This window comes from Chamaea fasciata, unplaced genomic scaffold, assembly GCF_029207755.1.
Source record: "Chamaea fasciata isolate MVZ Bird 193981 ecotype frontalis unplaced genomic scaffold, bChaFas1.0.hap1 SCAF_10, whole genome shotgun sequence".
NCBI classification, from domain to species: Eukaryota; Metazoa; Chordata; class Aves; order Passeriformes; family Sylviidae; genus Chamaea; species Chamaea fasciata.
The window spans coordinates 2,281,100-2,302,306 of NW_027094095.1; the positions used below are offsets into that span (position 1 = coordinate 2,281,100).

Consider the following 21,207-nt stretch of genomic DNA (forward strand, 5'->3'; position numbering starts at 1 on the left):
CAAAGCAGGAAGCAAACCAAACCCTGCTGCCCACCCCAGATGTTTGGACAGCATCACCACCAGCTTCCCCCACCACGTGAGCTCAAAAACCACCTGTCCACAGTGTGGCACTCTCACAGCTTCCCCAGCCAATACCCACCTACTCTTCTCTACTCAACTCCACCAACAATCTCAGGACAGATTCCTGCTTTCACAGGGAAATGTACAACCAGCATGGTGGTATGGCAAAGGGCAAACCTCTGAACACCTTCTTTGTTTTCAGCCTGTAGTGGGTTGTTTACAACACTCTCCAATTTCTGTGAAGTAATACTTAACATTTCAGAAGCATGCAGGAGCCCATGGATGGCACGTACCACTTGAGTCACCCTCCTCCTGTCACGGCATCTGCAACAGACCAACCAGGCACCTGGATGCTGGTTGTCATACTCTCCCAGGGCAGCCATTCTCCCTTCTGCAGCCTTCTCAGCTGCTGACACAGGGCCAGGCCCCAGTGACTGAAAGGAAAACACCACAGATGCTATGGTAACGGTGTGAGGTGACAAACATCTATTTGTTCCTAAGTTGTATCACACTAAGCGTAACCGCGGTCACTCAGTTCACTTTCCTGCCCTGACTGCAGCTGGTGTTAATCCAGGATATTTTCTTAGGCTTTTAAGTGGCGTTTATCCTTCATCATCTCCCAGCAGTAGCGGAGAGACAGCTGATGGCTCACCAAGCTCATGAGGACTGGAGTGCTGTATTCCAGATGCACTGATATGCCTCAAAAGTTGTGACCAGTCGCCAAAGCATGACCAGAGCTCAGCCCCTGTGTGTCCAGCTCCTGGGGAGGTGCTGTGATTTTTAAAAGGAAACACGACCCTCCAAAACTCGGTGTGGGGGAGCACCGAGCCCCTAGAGCTTCGTGCACTCTGTGCTGAGGGGAGAGGCAAAGGCAAGAGGAGGCTGCAATATTTTATTTAAAACCACTGCCAGCTCAGAACAGACCCATGACTTTCTACAGGGCCTGCAGAGTAGCTGTTCTGGTTTAAGCTAATTGGCACCTGAAACAAAAGGCAGTGCAAGACGGGTGCCAGAAGACAACAACAGTGTTGCCCATGCTCACAGCACGAGGGGTCTGCAGCGCCTGACGCCAGCACAGCACCCCAGGTGGAAAGGTGAACTTTTCAGCTGCCTCTTGATGGACATTCCAGGACAAGCAGCTCCCTCCAGCTCCAGCCCACTGGCTCTCCTGACAGCTCCCGTGTGGCCACTCCAGCACAGCGGTTTGTGCCACGCAGATTTCTGCCAGTCACTGTGGGCACTTCCGTACATCACACACACACTGTACAGACACACTGGTCACTGCCCTTCTTGACATTCCACCTGAGAAAAAAAAACACACTTCTTCAGGGTCAGGCAGGGGCAAGGTGCTGCCAGGTGTGCAGTCTCTGCTGAAGAGGGCGCATGGCCGGACACTGAAGCCCAGGGCCCTAAGTGTGTGTGTGGTGACAAAGGGCTGATCTCAGGATTTCAGCCATCCCCCAACTGACTCCCGTCAGTTCAAGCGCACAGCAGGATAATAAATCCTGCTATTCAGCATTAAGCCAGCCCAGAGAAGCCACAGCAGGGCACGAGCTAGACCTGCACCTGAATCTGAGGGCTCTTGCCACGCTCAAGAATATTTGCTCACTCTTCTCTGCTGAATATCCCAGGAAAAGATCTTTTGAGGGCAACATTTTAAACCTAAATGTGATGCAGTATGAAAATTTATTGGTATAAAAGCTAAAGGAGGATATAAAACACACACAGAGAGACTGGTGCTGCCACTCTTGTTAGTACTGGGATATACTGCTTTGCTCCCATTTATGAATAATTTTCTGTGAAACCTGTGTTTGAATGAGTCCTCTTGTGAATTAAATGCCAGCAGTGCTGGAGCCAACACCTGCCCAAAGTTGTACCAGCCTGAAACTGGTACCCTCCACCTACAGAGATGGTTGGAAAGCAGAGTGGTGTGGATTGGCTTTTGAAAGCCATGGAGATTCTTCCAGGAGCAGCAGCCTGGGGCAGGTACACGGATCTTGCCAGTCCCACAGGGATTTTCTGCTCCAAGACTGCGTGTCACTCCCAGTGCCAGGAGGAACACTGGTTGTGACTGGCAGCCTTGCACAACACACACAAACACCCTGCTCCCAGGGCTGCTTCCCCAGACAAAAGAAATCCCATTGCTCACAGCAATTCACAAATGAAAAGCAGACAGCTTTCTTTAAATATTATTTATTCCTCAAAGTGTACAACTAGAACATAAAAATATTCCTTGGTGAAAGCAAACCAGAAAAGGGTCAGAAATTAAGGCCTCAAGCTTGCAAGTTAAAGTCTTTCTGTATTTCTGTATCACAGAAACTTCCTAGAGCAGGTCCGTAAGTTATCCATCTCATTGTGACTCATAACCTGATGGAATGGGTTTCTAGTTTGTTCTCTTTGAGAACCCAATTACTTCAAGTGCATCACACCAGTAAATGAAATCAGTGCAGTGCTTTATTTATTATTAGGCATTTGTTTTTCTTTATTGTGACTACATTATAGCTGCCACAAATACCCCAAGCAGCTGAATTAAAACAACACACTTTCTTGAATATTTCCAATCTCTCTACGCCTTGGTATTTTTCATGTTCTCCAATACTTGCATTTTTCTGACTAATGAACTCTTCCAATTGCTGGAAAGTATTGAATGCAATTAGTACTTCAATGCACAGCCTCAATGTATGCCATGCCTAGCAGCTGAGCGCTGTAAAAGAGCCCAGTGCTTGGCAGAAGAACTAGAAATCCAGAAGATAAAAGGGAGATTTATGCACACTCCCACCAAGGCCTAATGCAGAATTTAATTGGCAAGGTTAGCAGTAAAGGGGCTGCAGAGAGAGCACCGAGGTTGTGGCCCCAGCACAACTCACAAAGCTGTGACAAGTTACGATTGCCAGGCTAAAGAATTAGAAATTACATTTGGTTCCTCAGCTCACACTCCCCCATAGCAAGCTGCACAACGTGACCAAGCCACTCTATTCCTTTGCTTCACTCAGCCCAGGTGTCTCTCTTCAAGGGGAGATACAAATCACTCCCTCCAAGCCTTCTGCAATTTCATCCAGCCTGTGCCGGCACTCCTGCCGCAGCTGCTCCAGCTCTCTCTGCAGGCTGGTCTCTCTCACCTGCAGCTCTCTGATCACCTCTGCAGCACCCACAGCTGAAACAGCCTCCTGGGACACACACCCACCGAAGCCCACTTTGCTGGCAGTGGGTTTGCTCCTCAGCACCAGCCTGCACGAACCGTGCATTTCCTTTTTCTTTGGAGCACGAAGGGATGTGAGACCTCCCAGTTTTAGTTCAACACTTTCCTGTATCTTTCTAGCAGTGGCAGAGAACCTCTCCTTCTGTAGTTCTTCTCTTGCTGCCACCTGTAGAGGAAAGAAAAAGAACAGGAAGGGAAGAGTATGGTACGTTGCTGTAAAGAAAGGAAGAAATCCTCCCCCCAGGAAACAACACAAAACGTCATGTTTGGACTAGGACGTACCAAAAAGAAGAGCCAGCTGGAAGTGTAAACTAAAGTGTGGTGCAGTGCAAACTGAATTAAACTAACATGTGCTTTCAGCCAGGCAGCAGCCTCAGAGCTGCCTGTAGTAACTTGTTTGCAGATTCCCAGTCCAGCAGCCCCTCCAGTGATGATTTACATACATACAAGGCCTCTCAATGCTTCCCTCGTACTGGGGATTGGGTGGGTTGGCTTCAGAGCAAAGCACACGCAGCAAAAAGGGAGACCCAGAAGAGTCACCTTCATCCCTGTTGTGCTTTAAGCCACCAGGTTGTCATAACAGATTAATTGCCTCATGAACAACAGCGTTATTTCTGTTTGCAAATGCTTTCTGCACTTGGCATTGCTGAAAAGCAGGGGCGACAACTGTAAGAGAGCGATTCCTTAATTCTCAGTTCTCATTATGGGGTTACAATTAGGAAAAGGAAAATAATGGAGCCGAGACAAGCAGAGTCCAAGAGCAAAATGAGTGCCAGGCAGCGCACTTTCATTGAAGACAGGCCCCAATAAAATAAAAGCTCTTCTTGTGACAGCATCGCAGTCTGGATTATAAAAGCAATTGTATACACTGGGATTTTTCCAAAGCATTTGATTTAATGTTCTCTAACAATTTGATTTGAAGAACTTGCAAGATGGTAATTGCCTTGCCAATTTTACTAGTGGATTAAATATGAATTCAGTGACTCATCTCAAAATGCACTTGTCAGTGGGGAAACATCTGTAAAAGAGGCACCCTGCTAAGGCCTTCAGGGAAATGGTTCTTGGCCCAGTGGGATTTTCTGTTTCTGCTACGGCAAAAAGCTGCCAAATCAACTCAGTCGAAAAGCAGCAAAGTTTCCCAAAAGCGATGCTGCCTCTGCAACCTGCACAAGTCCCAGAGCTCTCCTGAGGCTTGTGTGCAGCTCTGGAGTTCATGCCTCAAAAAAAGCACAGGGAAGCAGAGAATAGGATTCACAGTCAGGTCATCCAATGACCCACAGCCCAGAAAACAAACTCAGAATATGAAACTTAGAGTTTGAAATATTCCATTCGTGTAGACAGATACATAGTTTGTTTTACTTCCTAAAAGGAAGTGGGAGAAAAGGTGGTAAAGATCAGACTTTGCTGACAAAGCCATAAGAAGATCAAATGGATGAAAATTCAAGTTAAGATATTCAGCTTCAGAGTAAGACATTGTTTCCTACTGTGAGGATAATGAACCATGAAATGCTTCACTGCAGCTCCAGGGATGAATCCTTTGGCCAAAGCTCAGCTCAGGTCAAGCTCAGTGCTAATGATACCCCTTCCAGCCTTGAAATTGCTCTGCAACCCCTCCCCTTCCTGACCGTGGGTGAAGCTGAACGACTCCTTGGGGTTTTAAATCTGCAGATCTGCATTAAGATATAGGTACCTCAGACATCACAGCTTTGACAAGTTCCCTGTAAAGTCAGGGATATTTTGGCAGCTCTCTGAAGCATCAGCGATCAGGCAGAGCTCAAAGCAGCCCCTGCTGCAAGGATAAGAGTCCTAAGGTTGCAAAGCACCTGCAGCATTTCCCGCTGTCAAGCCACAGCTGCTCAGGGTCAGACCAGCTGCTGTCCGTGAGACAAAAAAAGGGATTTTTATGCCCCCAGATCAGGGGGGAAGGTTTCATTACTGAAACAAGTTCAGAAGGGTATGACATGCAGGGCATCAGTCTGCACTCTCTGACAGTGAAGCACTGCAGGTGAGACGGCTGCAGTCACAGTCCAATTCCTCCACTGACACCAACGCCACCAGGGCTTCGCTCACTCATCCCACATCTTCCTTCAGAATATCTTCTTGAGTTTTGCAGCCAAGTAATTAATCCTCTCCATAGTCTTCTGATGAGTTATTCTCACCCCTCAGCCTCCGCTTAAAGAAGATTAAGAAAATCAATCAAATCAGAAAAGGAGTAAATTTCTCTGAATTTTTACTAACACATTAAAGGCTTTTATCGATGCAGAACCATCTGTTAAAGGAGACCTCTGTTGATTAAGGCATTTGAACAGAGAATTGAAGCCAAGAGAAGTCTATCTTTGTCCTTGTCCAAGAACCAGGGGTCCCTCTTTATCATAATCCCCAAGGAATCCAAGGGATGTCTCTTGCTGTTGGCTCTAAGAATAACTGAGGTGCAATTCTCTAACATCACTTCAGAAGGAACAAAACTGAAAAAATAAATTCAATGTTATCTGGTCTCCCTGCAGCCAATGAATAAATGGAAAATTATGTTTGCACAAAGTGGATTTAACACTGGAATCCAGGATGGGAAAAATTTCCCATCAGTTACAAAAAAACAACATCACTCAGCAAACAGAACCCACAAGATGTTATTTATTTTTCACATTAAACTCCAGCAGAAGCACAGTAAGGCTGTATAAAAGCATTCTTAATGAAACATAGGTTTTCATACTCTCCACCAGTGAAACCTGGAAAATTTTATTATCCACTAAGCAAGGCACATGATGGAGGAGCAGCATGCTCCTCTCAGCACGGAGTGCATCGAGTTCTAACCCACAGCAACAGCAGGGATAGGAATTACTACAGGGAAGCAGGAGCAGTTGTAAGGACAAGGACAACAGCCCGACGGCCAGGAGAACAGAAGAGTAACAGAACCTACACCCAAGTATCAGAAGGAAGTTGCACATGCTATCTTCTATAAAAAGGACTAGTATTTCCTGGGTAACATTAGATAAACTTAAGAGGGGAAATTTTTTAAATGATCAATATTATGTAAGATAACAAGTTCAGCAAAGCACCATTTATTTCCTATCAGCACAATCTGGAATTGGAAAGCTAACTCCAGTTCTGCTCTCCTTGGAAGGATCTGCAAACATACGTAAGGCCACAAATACTCCTGTTGCAGTTTATAGATTTCAATTGCTAAAAAATCTCCAAGGGTTACCTTCAAGCAATATCCTTTACTCTTCACATCCTGAATGCTTTTGAAAATAGTCAATAATCTCCTCCTGTATGGTTAATTGATGCTCTTTAACAGCTTGCTGTCTCCCATTACTCAGCACACAACGATTATTCTACTCTGCAAAACAATCTCAATAGACCACTTTGTATTAAACAAACATATTGTAAAGGATTAGGAGCCTCAGCATTTTGTGCCTGCCCGTTTCTATCCCACAGCTCTGCCTTTCAGCCTCAATCTACCAGCTGGAATTTGAATTCCCAATTAGGTGCGTAGTGCTGTCTGAAAACTGCTGCACATCCTCTCCAAATAAATACAACAACATGATAATCATCATTTCCACTTGTACAGAACCATCCTCATCCCAAAGGGACCCGGTGCACTTTGAGAAATTCCACTCCAGACACAGAGGAAAACCAGCTGATGAAGAATCAGCATCTTCAAACTGACACATATCCTGCTCTGCAGAGGGTTGGCTTCTCCCTTCCCAGCTCTTAATTTCACGGCTGCTCTTTGGGACAGGACAGTGGCCAAACTGCCCTGAGCGCAGACGTTTTCCTTTGGATAACTTCAGTCTTCAAAAGGCATTAGGAACTAAGAGCTAAGGGGAACACTGTAATAACTTCGAAGTTTTAAGAGGAAGCCAACAAGCCAGTGGAGTTGCAGGGAGCAGTATTGCATCTGGGATCAGACTGAAACGGGACCAAAGTGACAGGCAGCCTGGGCTGTCCTGCCCAAAGCTGGGGCAAAGGGCTGCAGTGTGCACGGGCACAGCTCCTGCTGGCACATCCACAGGGCAGGAATGTGCACAGGAATAAGCGCTATAATAAAACAGACCTCTTGAGCATTGGCTGGAGGGTGGGCAGAGACAGGTGGCCTCTTGTCCCCGGCGGGGCGGAACCAAGCCAGGCAGGACATCCATCAGGTGTGGAAAGGATTTACCATCTCCCCGGGACATCACTGGAATGCTGCCTTTACAAAACCATTCAGGCTGGCATCTGACTGAGGACAATGGCCAAGCCAAAGCAGAAAAGGATGGGCCCAGTACAAAGCTGGAAAGGGAAGCATCCAAAGGGGAGGCACATCCAAACACCAGGCTGAACAGGCAGCTTGGTTAATCCACTGTGGTGGATTTTAACTCTTGCACCAATGCACAGAAGAGGCTTTGAACCTGCAAACAACTACACACATGATCTAACCCCCCCACAACACTTCCTCAGCCCAACCTTCTCTGAAATGTCTTCTACCCAAAGGCAGCTGTCTGAGTGAGAAGAACAGCCACTACTACCTCACCTATGTCCAGTCCTGGGAATCCTCTGGCTTGGAATAAGTCTTGTAACAATGACTTCAGTGGGCAAATCATGGCAAAGGTAACACTGCGTATTTTGAGTAAGCTGTCTTCCAGTTTGTTTGCATGTTCCACAGCCTTGAGGCCAGAACAGTGTTACCCACATTCACCTCCGCTGACCATGTGACAATTTGCCACGTGGACAGCCCCAGTCTTTCTGCTGCCCATCTAGTGAAGCTCTGCTTCCATCAACTGCTTGGATGCCCCACACACTCAGCTCACTTGATCCCTCCTCAAAAGGAGACGTTCCAGCCCCTCAGCTCCACCAGGTTTGCCTGCACCTTTCTGGTAATGAGCTTCCCAGAGCTCTGTGTTTCACTCCATATAGGGCTTGGAATCATGCCAGAGAGGCTGATCTCTCTCTCCCATTTTTAATAACTCTCTAATAAAAAGTGCAGTAAAAATTACATACGAATTAGTTCTTTTTCTGCTGAAAAGCAAGCTGAACGTGAATTTATTCGGAGAGAATGTAACCAACACGCAAGACATCCCAAAGAGATGCTAAGAGATCTAGATAACCACATCATGTTACTTAAATCATTTCCAGTAATGGCCAAGCTAAAGTGACAATCTCCCAAATGCTGGAAGTCAACATTTCAGCTTGTTAAAACTTCACATGGCAACCTGAAAGCCTTGCAGCTGCATCCTTGAAGGAAGCCACTAGCTAGAGATGAAGGTTTAAAAAGCAGCAGCAAGGAAAGGTCCAAACATCTACTTCCAGGAATAGGAGGGGGAATCATAGGAGCATTTCCATTTTATTATTGTACTGCTGCCAGCTTCAAAGAGGGCATAGCAAACAAATGGTTGGAATTTTCTTTTGAAGTGGATAATAAAGACCAGAATCATGTCATTACTTTGAAATCACAGTCTCTTCATATTATTCCAGGAGTTTTGCAGAAACAGCTAGAACAGTATTGTTCAAAAAACCACACTGCACAAGCCTAGAAATGGCACATTTTCTGTCTCCTGTCCTATCTGTCCACTCCTCCTCTCATATTTCCCTTATGAACAGGAAGAAGACCCCATATGCATAGAGGATGAAATACAAATCATCCTTGCCAAGCTGTACAGATACTACAAACTGTGATGACTGCTTTTGCCAGAACAAACAATGAGCCTGGGAGCCTCCTTTGTGCTCCCAGACAACAAGGAACAAACAGAAAAAAATCTCAGATCTTGTCTTTTGGGGTTGGGGAGTGAAAGGAAATTAGGAAATATAAACAGACACAGTATCCAAGCCACCAAGTCATGCTCCTTTGCCATCAGGGCATAATAACCCAACACATTTCATAAATTCTGAAAATGCCAAACAGCATCTGACTTGCAGAATTTTGTATTCCTAAAGGATGCTCATTTCTGAGTTTTATTTTAAACCCATCATGTCTAAGAAGGCCCCTGTGCCTGTGGAGTTGAAAAGGATGAAGAGAAATATTACATGCTTGGCAATATAAGATTAATGAAGGGTCAGACTGCAGGAACAGCCAGGGCACTCACCACCCTGGCTCCAAACAGCTCCCCAGCACATCACAACATCTCCAGCAATGGGTCCACCAGCCTGGAGGAGCTGCCCAGAGCTCTCAGACTCCATGTAAACTGAGCAGACTCTAATTCAACAGACAAGCATCAATTTTAGATAAAGATCTGTAAGTGAACAATGAAAGCGGGATAAAGACGGAGATGTCACTGGCATGGATGGTGTGCAGAAATCCTGACAGCTGGGCACTGGAAACCAGAAATGGCAAATTAACACTGCTTTAGGAGCTCCCGTTTCCAGAGTGGAATCCAAATCAGTCCAGGGGCTGAACCTTACAAGCACTCGTCTTTAATCAGTACAAACACTTTATAAAGCATCATTATTTAAACCTTGTGTTGCCTTACAAGTTTCAAACCTTACTGCTTAGTGGTTTTTCCACTACCACCCCCCAAGAAATGCCTTACAGAGCTGCAATCCCAGCTGACAATCTATCTGGGATACAGAAAAGAGGATGCAGAAGAAAGGATAAACAAGGATTTGCACCATACTTTCAAGAAAGTCCTCCTTGTCAGCACTGAAAAAACGGCACCAAGTACAAAAGAAATGAGCAAAAGGAAAAAAGCAGAAGTATCAATAACATAGTAGGGGGAAGGGCAGAGTCCACTCTAAGTACAGGAGAAATACCTGTAAATATTAAAAGATAGTAGAATAAAGCCAAAACAGCCAGAGGGATCCCATGATTCCCACCTACAAGCCCTTTGTGTTCCTGTACAAGGATTTCCTCACTGTTCAAGGCATTCTGTATCTTGCTGCACACGGAGTAGCCACGAAAAGCAGCACCCAAAGAGGATGCCCAAGCTGAGTTTGTCTCAAATATCACCAGAGGTAACAGGAACTGAACATGCCAGCACTGCTTCTCTTTGTACAGAACAAAAATCAATAACCCAGGAGGCCTGTGTGACCCTGAAGACATAAAAACAAAGCTTTCTTCACACATAAATAGGGTGAAGGCTTTTGCCTTCTTTAACAATGAACAATAATTTGGCTGGGGCACCAGTTTCTTTTAACAAAAATGTTTGCCTTTTTTTTGAACAATGATGGCTGAGGGTATGACAAATGCTTCCCTTCCTTAGCTGTAGACAGTGACCCATTCAGCCTCAGAGGAGCAGAGAAAGGCACTATTCCAAGGGATTCTGCGAATGCATAATTGACAGAAAATCAAATCCTGCAGCTCCTACTGCTAGGAAATATTATAGAGCAGGGGGGACAGGAGCCTGCAGAACCAATGCAGTTCAGACATTTTCTGAGAAGGAAAATCAGGCCCCCAACCTTCAGAAAACAATCTAAAGGCATTTGCCGCTTATATACAAAATCCCACAAGTTAGAGCAAAAGCAATATCTGAAATCAGCTGTTCTGGAAACACTGTAACACTGAGTAAGCAGGTGTTTCACTATGAAAAACACCTTACCCTAATTTCAAATTCATGTCTTACAGTAACTTGCCCAAATGTAATTTTAAGCCTCTAAGAAAGTTACAGAGTTAGTACTGCAGCTCTCTAAACCTTGTCTCACTGAATCACGCTTCTCTGCTGTCAGCTTTCAGGGGTTTTAATTTTCTGCTGCGATTTCTACACACTCAAGACTAACCAGTTTAAAAAGCTAGAAACCATTGCTTTCGATTTTAATAGCTGAGGACTTCCCACACTGTCCTCCCTAAATGAGGTTTTTCTTCTCGTGAGATCACTGATTGTACACAAAGAGACTTGAAATAGCCCACTTAATGCCAGTTTTCATGCATTTGAGGATTAAAGCCATAATGAACTTTTTGAATAGTCTAATCTATCACAAAGCACAGGCTACAGTCTCTCACCTGGTAATTTCTGCAATGTTCTGCTACATTTTGCTAAACTAGACACATGTAGTTTTGGGTTTCTAAATACAGACTCCAGCAGATCAAAATACTACCCCATCACTGCACTACCCCAGCAGTGGAATGCAATTATGATTCAAAACATGCCCCTGTTCAGCAAGTTCCACCTCAGCTGCTGGGTCTGCTCACACCACCTTTCATCTAAAGTCTAATACCCTCAAAATTCCACTTCTGCCTGGGAATTTGCAGGACACGGTCCAGCTATGAACTTTGCCCTGGTTAAATTACACTTTCCTCACTTCTCAAAAAGCCAGACCAAATTAATTCCTTTATTACCCTTCAGTTAATCCTTTCCAACCTTTCAACCATTTCCCACCTGTGATGGTGGTATAAGTGGTGCCAACACATTTCATTAAACTCTGAATTGTGATCTGTATCTGATCTGTCCTTCAATGACCAGTGGCAGATAGCAACACTTAGTTGCTAAAATAATAACCTAACAACCCATTACCCTCTCTTTCCAAAGGCCATAAAATGGAAAGGTTTGCTTATAACCAAAATCAAACTGACTTGAGGTACAGGAATCAGTACTTCTTACTCAACCCAACCCCAGCAACAGGAAGAAACGTAAATGATGTCTTTTGGCTCAACAATAATTACAGCAGTTAAAGCAAAATGTCACCTTAATGCAATCACTAATTTTTAACACTTGTTATCAGCTCAGCATGAGGAAAAATCTCAGTCCTTCGGAACTGGTGGTGAATAAATGAAAAGGGTGACCCCAAACTAACATTAACGGGGACATTATTTGTCCCATAAACTGTGAAGATATTTTAGAAGGGCTGTAAAGCTGAGCTATAGCAACTGACAGAAGATGTAATTATACAAGCTGCTGCATTCCAAATTTTGCCGGGATCTGCAATTTCCTGCAATTAGGGAGGAATGTATGCATCTCCAATCATATGCATTTTAAAGCAAGACATTCACCATCAGAATGCTGGCTCCTGGTGCACTTATTGTCGCTCCAAAACAAACTGAGAGGGAAGCCAGGAAGAAGCTGGTCACCTGTCTTATCTAGGAACAGATCTGATAACTAAAAATGCAGTTTTAATACCCAGAACACCCTTAGCTGCATCGGAGGAGAAGAGTCGGCACTGCTGCTCCCTGCTGCTCCCTGCTTCAATTAAACATCAGATACTGCAGAGCACTTCCTAAGCCTTCAGACCAGCATCCACACTGTTCTCTCCAATGGAAAGATGGTCAGGAGGCACAGCAATGGAAAGCTAGAGGCTAATTAAAACATTTGACTCAGATAATTAAGAGTGACCGGATCTTGTCGGAATGGATAACGTATTTTCTTGGGGTTTGCTTGGTTTGTTTTGGGAGCATTTCTCTTTGGTTTTTCTTTAAGATAATCCAATGGCTCTGTTCTTAAGACTCACATCTCTAAATTCATTGATGGTAGCCAGAAAAGTCAATTTAGCTCAAGATAAAGGAAAAGGATACAGGATTAAGAAAAAGAGAACAATATTAATATTTTTCAGGGTCTTTACCAGCAGAATACAAACACCCCTCCAAATATGAATACAAAGGCACACAACTGATGAAAGCACTGCCTGTGCACTGAGCCTACAGAGAACTACAACACAGGCAAAGGCAAGGGGAAATGAATCCCCGTAGGCCTGAGAGCAGCTGAACTCAGTGAGAGCTGCACAGCGAGCCCGTGTGACAGAGCTCCCCCCAGATCCTCTCCTGCCATGGATCTGCACTACACCCCACCCCTGACGAGACGCAGAAGCAGCTCCTCCAAAGGCAGCCCTGGGGACAGACCTGAGGCAAACAGCCCAGAACATGCTGAGAGCCTCATCAGATCCATCCCTCTTCCAAAGTGCTACAAAAAAGGTATCCTGGCTCAGGGGAGACCTTATCGCTCTCTAAAACTCCCCAAAAGGAGGCCGTAGCCAGGTGGGGACCGCCAGAGAGAAAACAGCCTCAAGCTGTGCCAGGGGAGATCTAGGTAGGATATCAGGAAAAATTTCTTCACTGAAAAGGTTGTCAAACGCTGGAACAGGCTGCCCAGGGAAGTGGCTGAGTCACCATCCCCAAAGGAATTTAAAAGACATGTAGATGTGGCACTAAGTGACATCATTTAGATTTGTCATGATCTCGGCAGGTTTTTTTCCAATCTACATGATTCTGTGATTTCATGATTCTGTTCCATAATATCTTCTGTACTCTCTGTTTTGGATTTTTTGGCATAAGTAGCTTGCTTCCCAGCGGTTCACTTTTGAGGACAACAAATGAAACCAAAAGAAAAAAACAAATAGGAGTCAAAAATGCAATTCTACTACTGCAGCAACTCTGCAGATCTAGACAAGGACAGGTCTTAAAATAATAAATGGTCTTCAAATAAATTTCTGCACCACCTCTGCTCACCTGAAGAGGATGCCAGCACAAAAAGAGCAGACACAAAACTTTGGCAAGAGCATCCAAGCTGAGCAGAATCCCTGTGCTCTGGAGGCAGGAGCTCACCTAAACCTCTTCAGCTCCTTCCCAAGACATGCAAGCCTGCCACTCAGGACAACCTCTGCCCCGAGAAGTGGGACAGCTCCAAGCAGGATCAGCAAACTTGCGGACTCTTGACCAGCAACTGCAAGGAGACACAGTCTCCTCCTGTGGAAGTCCCATATGCCACACAATTCCGAATCCACACCACAGGAAATAAGAGAAATAAGCCCCTATTTTCTTCTCCAAATCAGAAATCTTGAGCTTTTTACAGTAATTTCAAAAGTTCCATTCTACCATTCCAGCCTTCCATTCTGCATTTCTTTTTAACTACAGTTTTATCCCTAGACTTCCCAAATCCTTGAATTCAATTAGAAGATCACAGACATTAAAGCAGGAATAGGCACACACTGAAAATATACTACATGAAAACCAGAATATGTCAGTGTAAGTAATTTAGACACTTGCAAAAAGGCTGCAGTGCTACTCTGAAAAAGACCCTGACAACTACAAATTACAAAGGAAGGCAACAGACAAGTATTGCTTTGGATAATAAATTGCTCACTTACTTTTCAATTTGTTCTACCAAACTTTTATCTTGGGCAGCAGAGACAAACACTGATGATAGATCATCTCAGATCTAAGTGGCCTGCAGAGGCTTGGAGGGTCCCACTCTGCTTTTAGAATAATAGTTTCATCACTGCAGAACATGAAAGTGGCCACTTCAGAAAGAGTGCTGCTTGTGCCTTGCACTTCTCTGTATCATCCTGATTCGAGGGAACAGGATGTGAAACCTGAAATTCAAGCAATGGGGTCCTTGTATGGACAGCCAACAAAAACAATGTTGATACAAACCACTCCAAAATACAGAGACAAGAGGAAGGTATTCCCACCTAGTCATACAAATTTTCAGAAAAGGGTTTTTCTTACCCAAGAATTACAAATAAAAAGAAATCCCAAAAAACTCCCATGACTCATAGGGAATTTGTTCACCCTCAAACTGGTTTTGTTTCCAGTTAGAAAATACTCCCTTGTCCCTTCCAGGGGCTTTGCATGACCACTGCAGAACCTCCCCCAGCACCCAGCCCTGCAGCTCCTATCCCAGCTTTTGGGGAAGGCACGAGCTGTGCATGCAGAGCAGTAAAGGTCATTCCAGCAACACAGCCTATCCACAGCTATGGCACGAGGAAAATGAACTTTAACTCCCAGGTGGAGATTTTCTACAGAAAACATTTTCAGAGGTTCAGTGCGGACACTTTCTAAAGCCACGACTCTTACAATGCATTCAGCAGTGTCTGTTATCTCACAGTCTCGGGGTGAGTAGCAGCTGTAGGTGGATGTGAGGTTGCTTGGATGGCCCCTGTGACTCTTACAATCAAACAGCTCTCAGGGCTTAGAGAGAGGCAGTAAAATGAAGAAAAATGGTGAGTTTGGAGCTCAGAAGAGTACCAAGGCTTTATTTAGATGCATTTCTGGCTGGAGAGAAGATATGTGACAACACTAAATTACAGATGTACTTTTATGTCAGCTCTTCCACAAGCACAAGGGACAAAGACAGAAACAAGGTGGATACTTTCTTCTCTTGTGATCAAGCATCCTTGATTTCAGGCAGGCAACTGAGAGAACAAGGCCGAGGTTTCAAGAAAAAAGGAAACAAAGTTAAGCTTTGAATGCCTGGATGCAAAGAATCCTTCTAAAAGCACCTCTGTCAACTCACCGAAAACAAAAACCAAAGAACAACCCAAGCAGTGCTGCAAAGCGCTCAGTGATCCCAGATCCTGCTGGCAGAGGGGGAACCCATCCCCAGAGTCTGCCCAGGGCTGCAGAGCCAGCCAGGTACCTCCTGCAAGTTCCCGTCCCCAAAACCCACTGGGAAAGGTGCAGTAAAACACATCAATAGTGTTTCGGGCCGAGCTATCTAAAACGCAGCCTCTGGCTGCGGTGTTTAACACAGCCTCTGTCAGCCACAACTAGCTGTGACCCCAAGGTGCTGCCCTTGTGGAGGATGTGTGCTGTTGCGGCTCACCACTCGCAAGACAAAATCCAGCAACTCTGTGGTTTCTGGTACCTCATATCCCACCCATCAGCCTCAAAGCTTTTCAAAAAATAGTGGTGCTGGGACCTACATATATATATATCTCCATATCTTGGGCATCTGAGCTCTGCAGACATTCCTAGCCTTCATCCTTGTTTTATTGTGTGCTTTAACTGTGAGAGCCTAAGTGCTACACTTATTTTTTAAAAATGCACTAAAACATTTACAGTGGCTACAAAACACATTCTCTCATTGCAATGGGGTTTTTTTACACTTTATCGTTAAATAAAGCTCATCTGAAATTTATTGGAGTATAATTCTCCAGCTGCATTTATTACATGTTTCATTGCTTTGGTCAGTATCCAACATCTTCATAAATAATGCAAGTAAAATATTAACACTGGTTATTTATTGTACTTTAACTGATCCTGTCACCTGAGCAAGCATTCTGCATTTTGGCAAAGGAAGGGAAAGCGGCATCTTCTGGGAAGCAAGGAAAACTTTCACCCACGCTTCCTTCAAACCCCAGAGCTCTGCACGCAGAACAGGAGACAGAACTCGAGTTTTTAATGCTCCTCTCCTCCCTAAGAAGCTGCAGTCTTTTAGCCTACATAAGCCCCACGAAAAATGTCAGGCTAGGTAATTTATTTCCAGTTACGGTTTTTGTGTGTGTTTGAAATCAGTTTGCTGATTTAGCCACTGGTACTCAGAGTGCCTGCGTGTCTCACACAGCTCATCACTCTTTCAGCAATCTGCACAAAAAGTTGCATCTGCAAATGAAGAATAAACTGTTCTCTTTCCAACCCTTTGTATGCTGCAAGCTTAACACTGACTATTCAAGCCTGGCCAGCCTACACAGAGTTCTCAGAAGCAAGCAAGAGTCCTTCAAACAATGTTCCAGCTCTCCTTATGTACAGTAACTTTTCACGTGCACACCAGCCCTAAACCAGGCTAACCTGGGACTTCAGGTCTAAAGGAGATTATAGACCCTGCTGTCAAAAGGAGAACCAGGTGCACTGGCGTGATTCCTTTTCTCCTTCCATCACAAGAGAGAGCACATTGCCTTCCATCAACAATCACCTGAAACTCTACAGGCACTTACCAGAAACAAGAGTCTCAGATCCCCTGCTAGGAGTACTGACGAGTGAGAAATAAACCAATGCAAGAAAATCCAAGAGCAAAGAGCGAATATAAAGATCAGTATTTACTTCCTACCGTTTACAGCAGCTTCACAGTTTTCTGATAGCCTAAATCTGCTAGAGCAGATTTAGCAGCAATTCCACCAGCAGCAAATTTAATCCCACATTTAACAATTAACTCCTTACTTAAATTAAGTAAGAACTGCACGTAAGAGCCAGTAGACTTGTCCCTCCTTACCATCCCCCTGTCCCTGTCCTCCACCGCTCCCTTTGATGGATGTTTTGGTTGATCTCTGTGGGTTTCCCCCCTCTACCCAGGCATCTGGGCCCAGCCAACCATGCACTTCCAAAAGCTGCTCTCGTGGTCTTGCTAGTTCTTCAATTTCTTTTCGCATGAGGAGCTCCACTGACAGCTGCTCGGTGCTCCAGATGGAGGTTTGCAAATACAAAGTGGAACACAGAAGCGTTCTGGGACCAGGAAAGGGAATATGCTGACTGAGGAAATACACCAGCACTGAACCATTCCCCACCACTCCTCCACTTCCTCCATCCCAGACAGCACGGATAATTAACTGCTCGCTACACTAACATCTTCATATTAGCAAAAAGCCCAGGGAACCAGAATGAACCGCAGCAACAGCAAAGATGAAATGGGAACAGTGTGCTCACAAAAAAAAGAAAAAAAAAAAAAAAAGTGTTTTTGACAAGTCTCAGAGAGTTCTTCAGTGTGAGCTCAGCTGTAGCTTTGCCACAAATCCCTGGTTTAAGGCAGAGGAAACACAGCCCAGCCCTGCACCAGTGCAGAAGGAACTCGGCCCACCAGGAGCCAAGTCCAGCTCCACCCGTGCCCCTCACCATTCCCATGCTGCGGAAAGCAACAAGATTTAATCTTTTCCTAGCAGTGGCTACTGAGGACCCATAGCTCCTCACTCCCCTCTTCAATCATTACCAGGCGTAAAGAAAAACTTGGGAAGTGTATTTTTCTGAGCAGATAAAATTCAACTCAGTCTTGGTAAGAGAAACAAAAAAACCCCAACCACAAACAGAATTATGTAGGACCATGTTCCAGCATCAGCTTCTGGAGCTGCTTCCCTACTCCAAATACTGAAGCCTTAAATCAAAATGCATCAAAAACCATTTAATCTTTTATAAATGTAAGAACCTTAGAAGAAAGATCTCTCTTTGTAGACTCTACGAGGTCTCTGGCAGTGTGCTGTGATGGGCCGGCAATGGCAAAATGTTTACGTGAACCACAGAACCCCTGGGATGGAGTGAAAGTGCCTCTGTGGTTTCAGTCCCCACCACCACTGAGTGCTCCCATGCCTATCCAAGAGAGAGTTGCAAGGGTTTGGGAAGGTTGGAGATTACTGAACGGAAGAGAGGAGATGGATCAGGAGAAAGATACAGAAACAAAGACAAAATGTAGGTTTCAGCGCTCTCCCACTGTGATTGTGGAGGTCTGGTCTGGGTCAGGGACTGCAGGCTCACCTGGCTAATCAGACACACCAGCAGCCAAGCAAGCACAGCCACCAGCATTTCTGGGTGGAATTCTAGTGTGGCAAGAGCCTGTTCCAGCTCATATTAACAGCTCTAAGCCTGTCTGGTCTGCGCCTCAGAGGTGTATGCATGAGCAAGCTCCATCCCAGTCATACCGCCCTCTCAAAGGAGCCTGGCTTCCTTTTAAATGCAGGAGAACACAGGGGGTCCCAGGATACAATATCCCAATTTTCAACAAAAGCTGGGAATGTTACAAGCATTTATGTGATGAAAACTGAAACGATTACCATTTGGAGTCAAACACTCTGCATTTCAGCTTGTAGACGCCAAATGTTTTAACACAGACTGAAATCAAATCCTCCCCTCTAATAGAGGAGCAGGTAACAGAATATTCAGAAAGAAAAAAGCAAACAAACAAGTTCTCTTCTGGGATTAGGAAATTTCATCTTTTACAGTTAAGTTTGTTTCTGAGAGGAGATATGTTCTTAAAGCTTAACCATTTCCCTCCCCTTTTTGATCATTTCCAGATCCCCAAAATGTCACCAAAGAAATTATTATTTGCCCAGTACTGCACAGAAAAGAGCAAAGCTAACAGAAACAAAGCCCCATCTTCAGATCACACCTCTGTCATATGCCTTTTCTCCTCCAAGATACTGAACACATTCCTGCCTAGAGATTGGTATCAGTTAAAATGTCCTATTAATCAGGGTTTCACAACTCACCCAAATCCCACGGCGGCATTCAAATGTCTTCTAGTGAATGCCCCTGAAAGGTTAAATCATTTCAGGGTCATTCCAAGCAGACAACAAAAGAAACAGCTGGGGGTAGGCAGAAACAAACAAAAGAAAATAAGGAAATGAAAATGAAACAAAATAAGGAAAATATTTTTTATGATTTTAAGAGACTTAAGATTGATAGTTTTAACTACCAGAATCAGTTGCAAATGATCAAACGTGCAACAAATAGATTCACTGCCCCTGAAACCACATTCTGAATCATAAGAAATTATGTTCAGTGGTGCAAACCAGGCATCGTGGCATAGCAGGGACTTTAACACATCTGAAATACCCCTACACAGTGCAAAATTAACAGATGAATCAACTGCAGGCTTTCCTAAATGGAAGACACTTCAATAGGTTTTCAAGCCCAATCCACAGTCTTAGAGCAAAGGTTGAGTAATTTCCTCTAGGTTCACTCATCACGAAAACCAAGGAGCATCAGAGGGACATAAAAAATGCTTCCTCCTGCTCCATTGTGATACCCTTCCCCTTTCTCTCCTCGTCTTATGCAAGGAGACCAATAAGTTTCCTCAGAGAAACCCTTTCACAGCTTGGGTCATCACTGCATCCCCTCCCTTTTCCTTTCCAGCTCAAAGACCTTTTTTTTTAATTTATGAATGGGACTGGCACCGCACATCGCATTCCAGAAACAGATGGGAATATTTTAAGTTTTGCTTTTTTCCGCTCCCCTGACAGTTTTAGAATCCAGTTTACTATTTCTGAGCACTGACCTTTCCACAGAGCTCAGTGACGTGCCGTGACAATCCGAAGAAACACGTGTAAAATCATGATGCTCCCTTCAGATTCGTTAGCCCGGGTTTATCGCCACGCAGTTTTTCTGACATTTTTACCATTTCACCGCTCAGCACAAGGACCCTCAATAATCCTTCGCTGTTGCTTTTAGGGATTCAGTCTCCCCTCTCCACGTGGGCACCTTGCCATGCTGCCCTGTCTTGGTTTTGCATGGCCTGGTTTTTGGCTCCACCAGTGACCACCTCCACAAACCCATCCCAGCCGCCTCTTCCCGGCTTCCTGACGCTGTTTGCTCAAGGGGGAGAGGGAAGACAGCCACGTGGGCAGTTTATTTTTGCTGAGGACCTTCTCAGAGCCTTCATCAAATGCCGTTTGCAAACGCGATTAGGCGGCATCAGTGCAGCCCCACACGCTCACTGGTCCCTGCAGAGAGCTCCAGCAGATTCCAGTCAGGATTTCTCTCTGCAGGAACTGTGCTGTCTCTCCCCCAGTGTATCACGTTTAACCCTCAGTTCTGCTGCTCAGAACAGTTTCTACCCAGTTGCCTGGCACAGACACCAGGCCTACCAGCAACAACAGACACAAACACTCTGCGGATTATCAGGTTCTTTGTCAAGCACAAGGCAGTGGACACAAGAGCTGTAATAAACTGTGCTGTCTCTCAGCTGGGCATGCCTGTAAGAGCCAAGATAATTTCCAGATGTCTCAGTACTGCAAGATACAAAGTTAGCGATAATGGCTTCAGCTACGGCTGTATCTTCTCTTTGATTAAAAAAAATAATACAGAAGGAATGATTTGATAAGCTTATTTCTCCAGGGAAAAGAAGAGGTCAGAAACATCCAATTGATAGAGGAGCCTGCATTCAGCAAGCATCCTGGCTGGGGAAAAGGACAGACCACAGGAAGAAAGCATCGTGCAAGCAGCAACACTATGCAAAGCAAGGCTTGATATAAAGAGGATTGATGGAGAGTCATCTGACCCCAAGCATTCCAAAAAGTGCTGTCATGTAGCATTAGAAAACAACTCTGTTTCAGAGCATATGTAGAAGGGAAGGCATTTGTGGTAAACCAGCCTTTTAACAACACACTTTAGATGCACTCCATTTATCACAAACTCATATGATGTCCAGAGAATCTCAGAAACACTGGAACATGACCAGCCATTATTCAAATCCAATCGGTCATCTATGTCAAAGAAGAAAGCATCAGTTAAATCTTTCTGGTGTTAAACGCAGAATTTAAGTATTAAAAAAAAAAAAAGAAAAATCGGTGTGATACTATATTACACCTAACATCATATTTAACAGCACGTATACTGTTACATGTAAGAG

At 44.6% G+C, this 21,207-nt stretch overlaps 1 protein-coding gene across 2 annotated transcripts in view; it reads right to left on the reverse strand.

Moving 5' to 3' along the window:
* Positions 1-2,237: 2,237 nt before the first annotated feature.
* Positions 2,238-21,207, reverse strand: part of TEDC1 (tubulin epsilon and delta complex 1) — a 66,029-nt gene continuing 47,059 nt past the window's right edge. For both annotated transcript variants that reach the window (XM_066192000.1, XM_066192001.1), the window contains one exon: positions 2,238-3,425. In XM_066192000.1, coding sequence (XP_066048097.1) covers positions 3,069-3,425 — 357 coding nt within the window. In that variant the 3' untranslated portion in view covers positions 2,238-3,068. The remainder of the gene's footprint in view (positions 3,426-21,207) is intronic.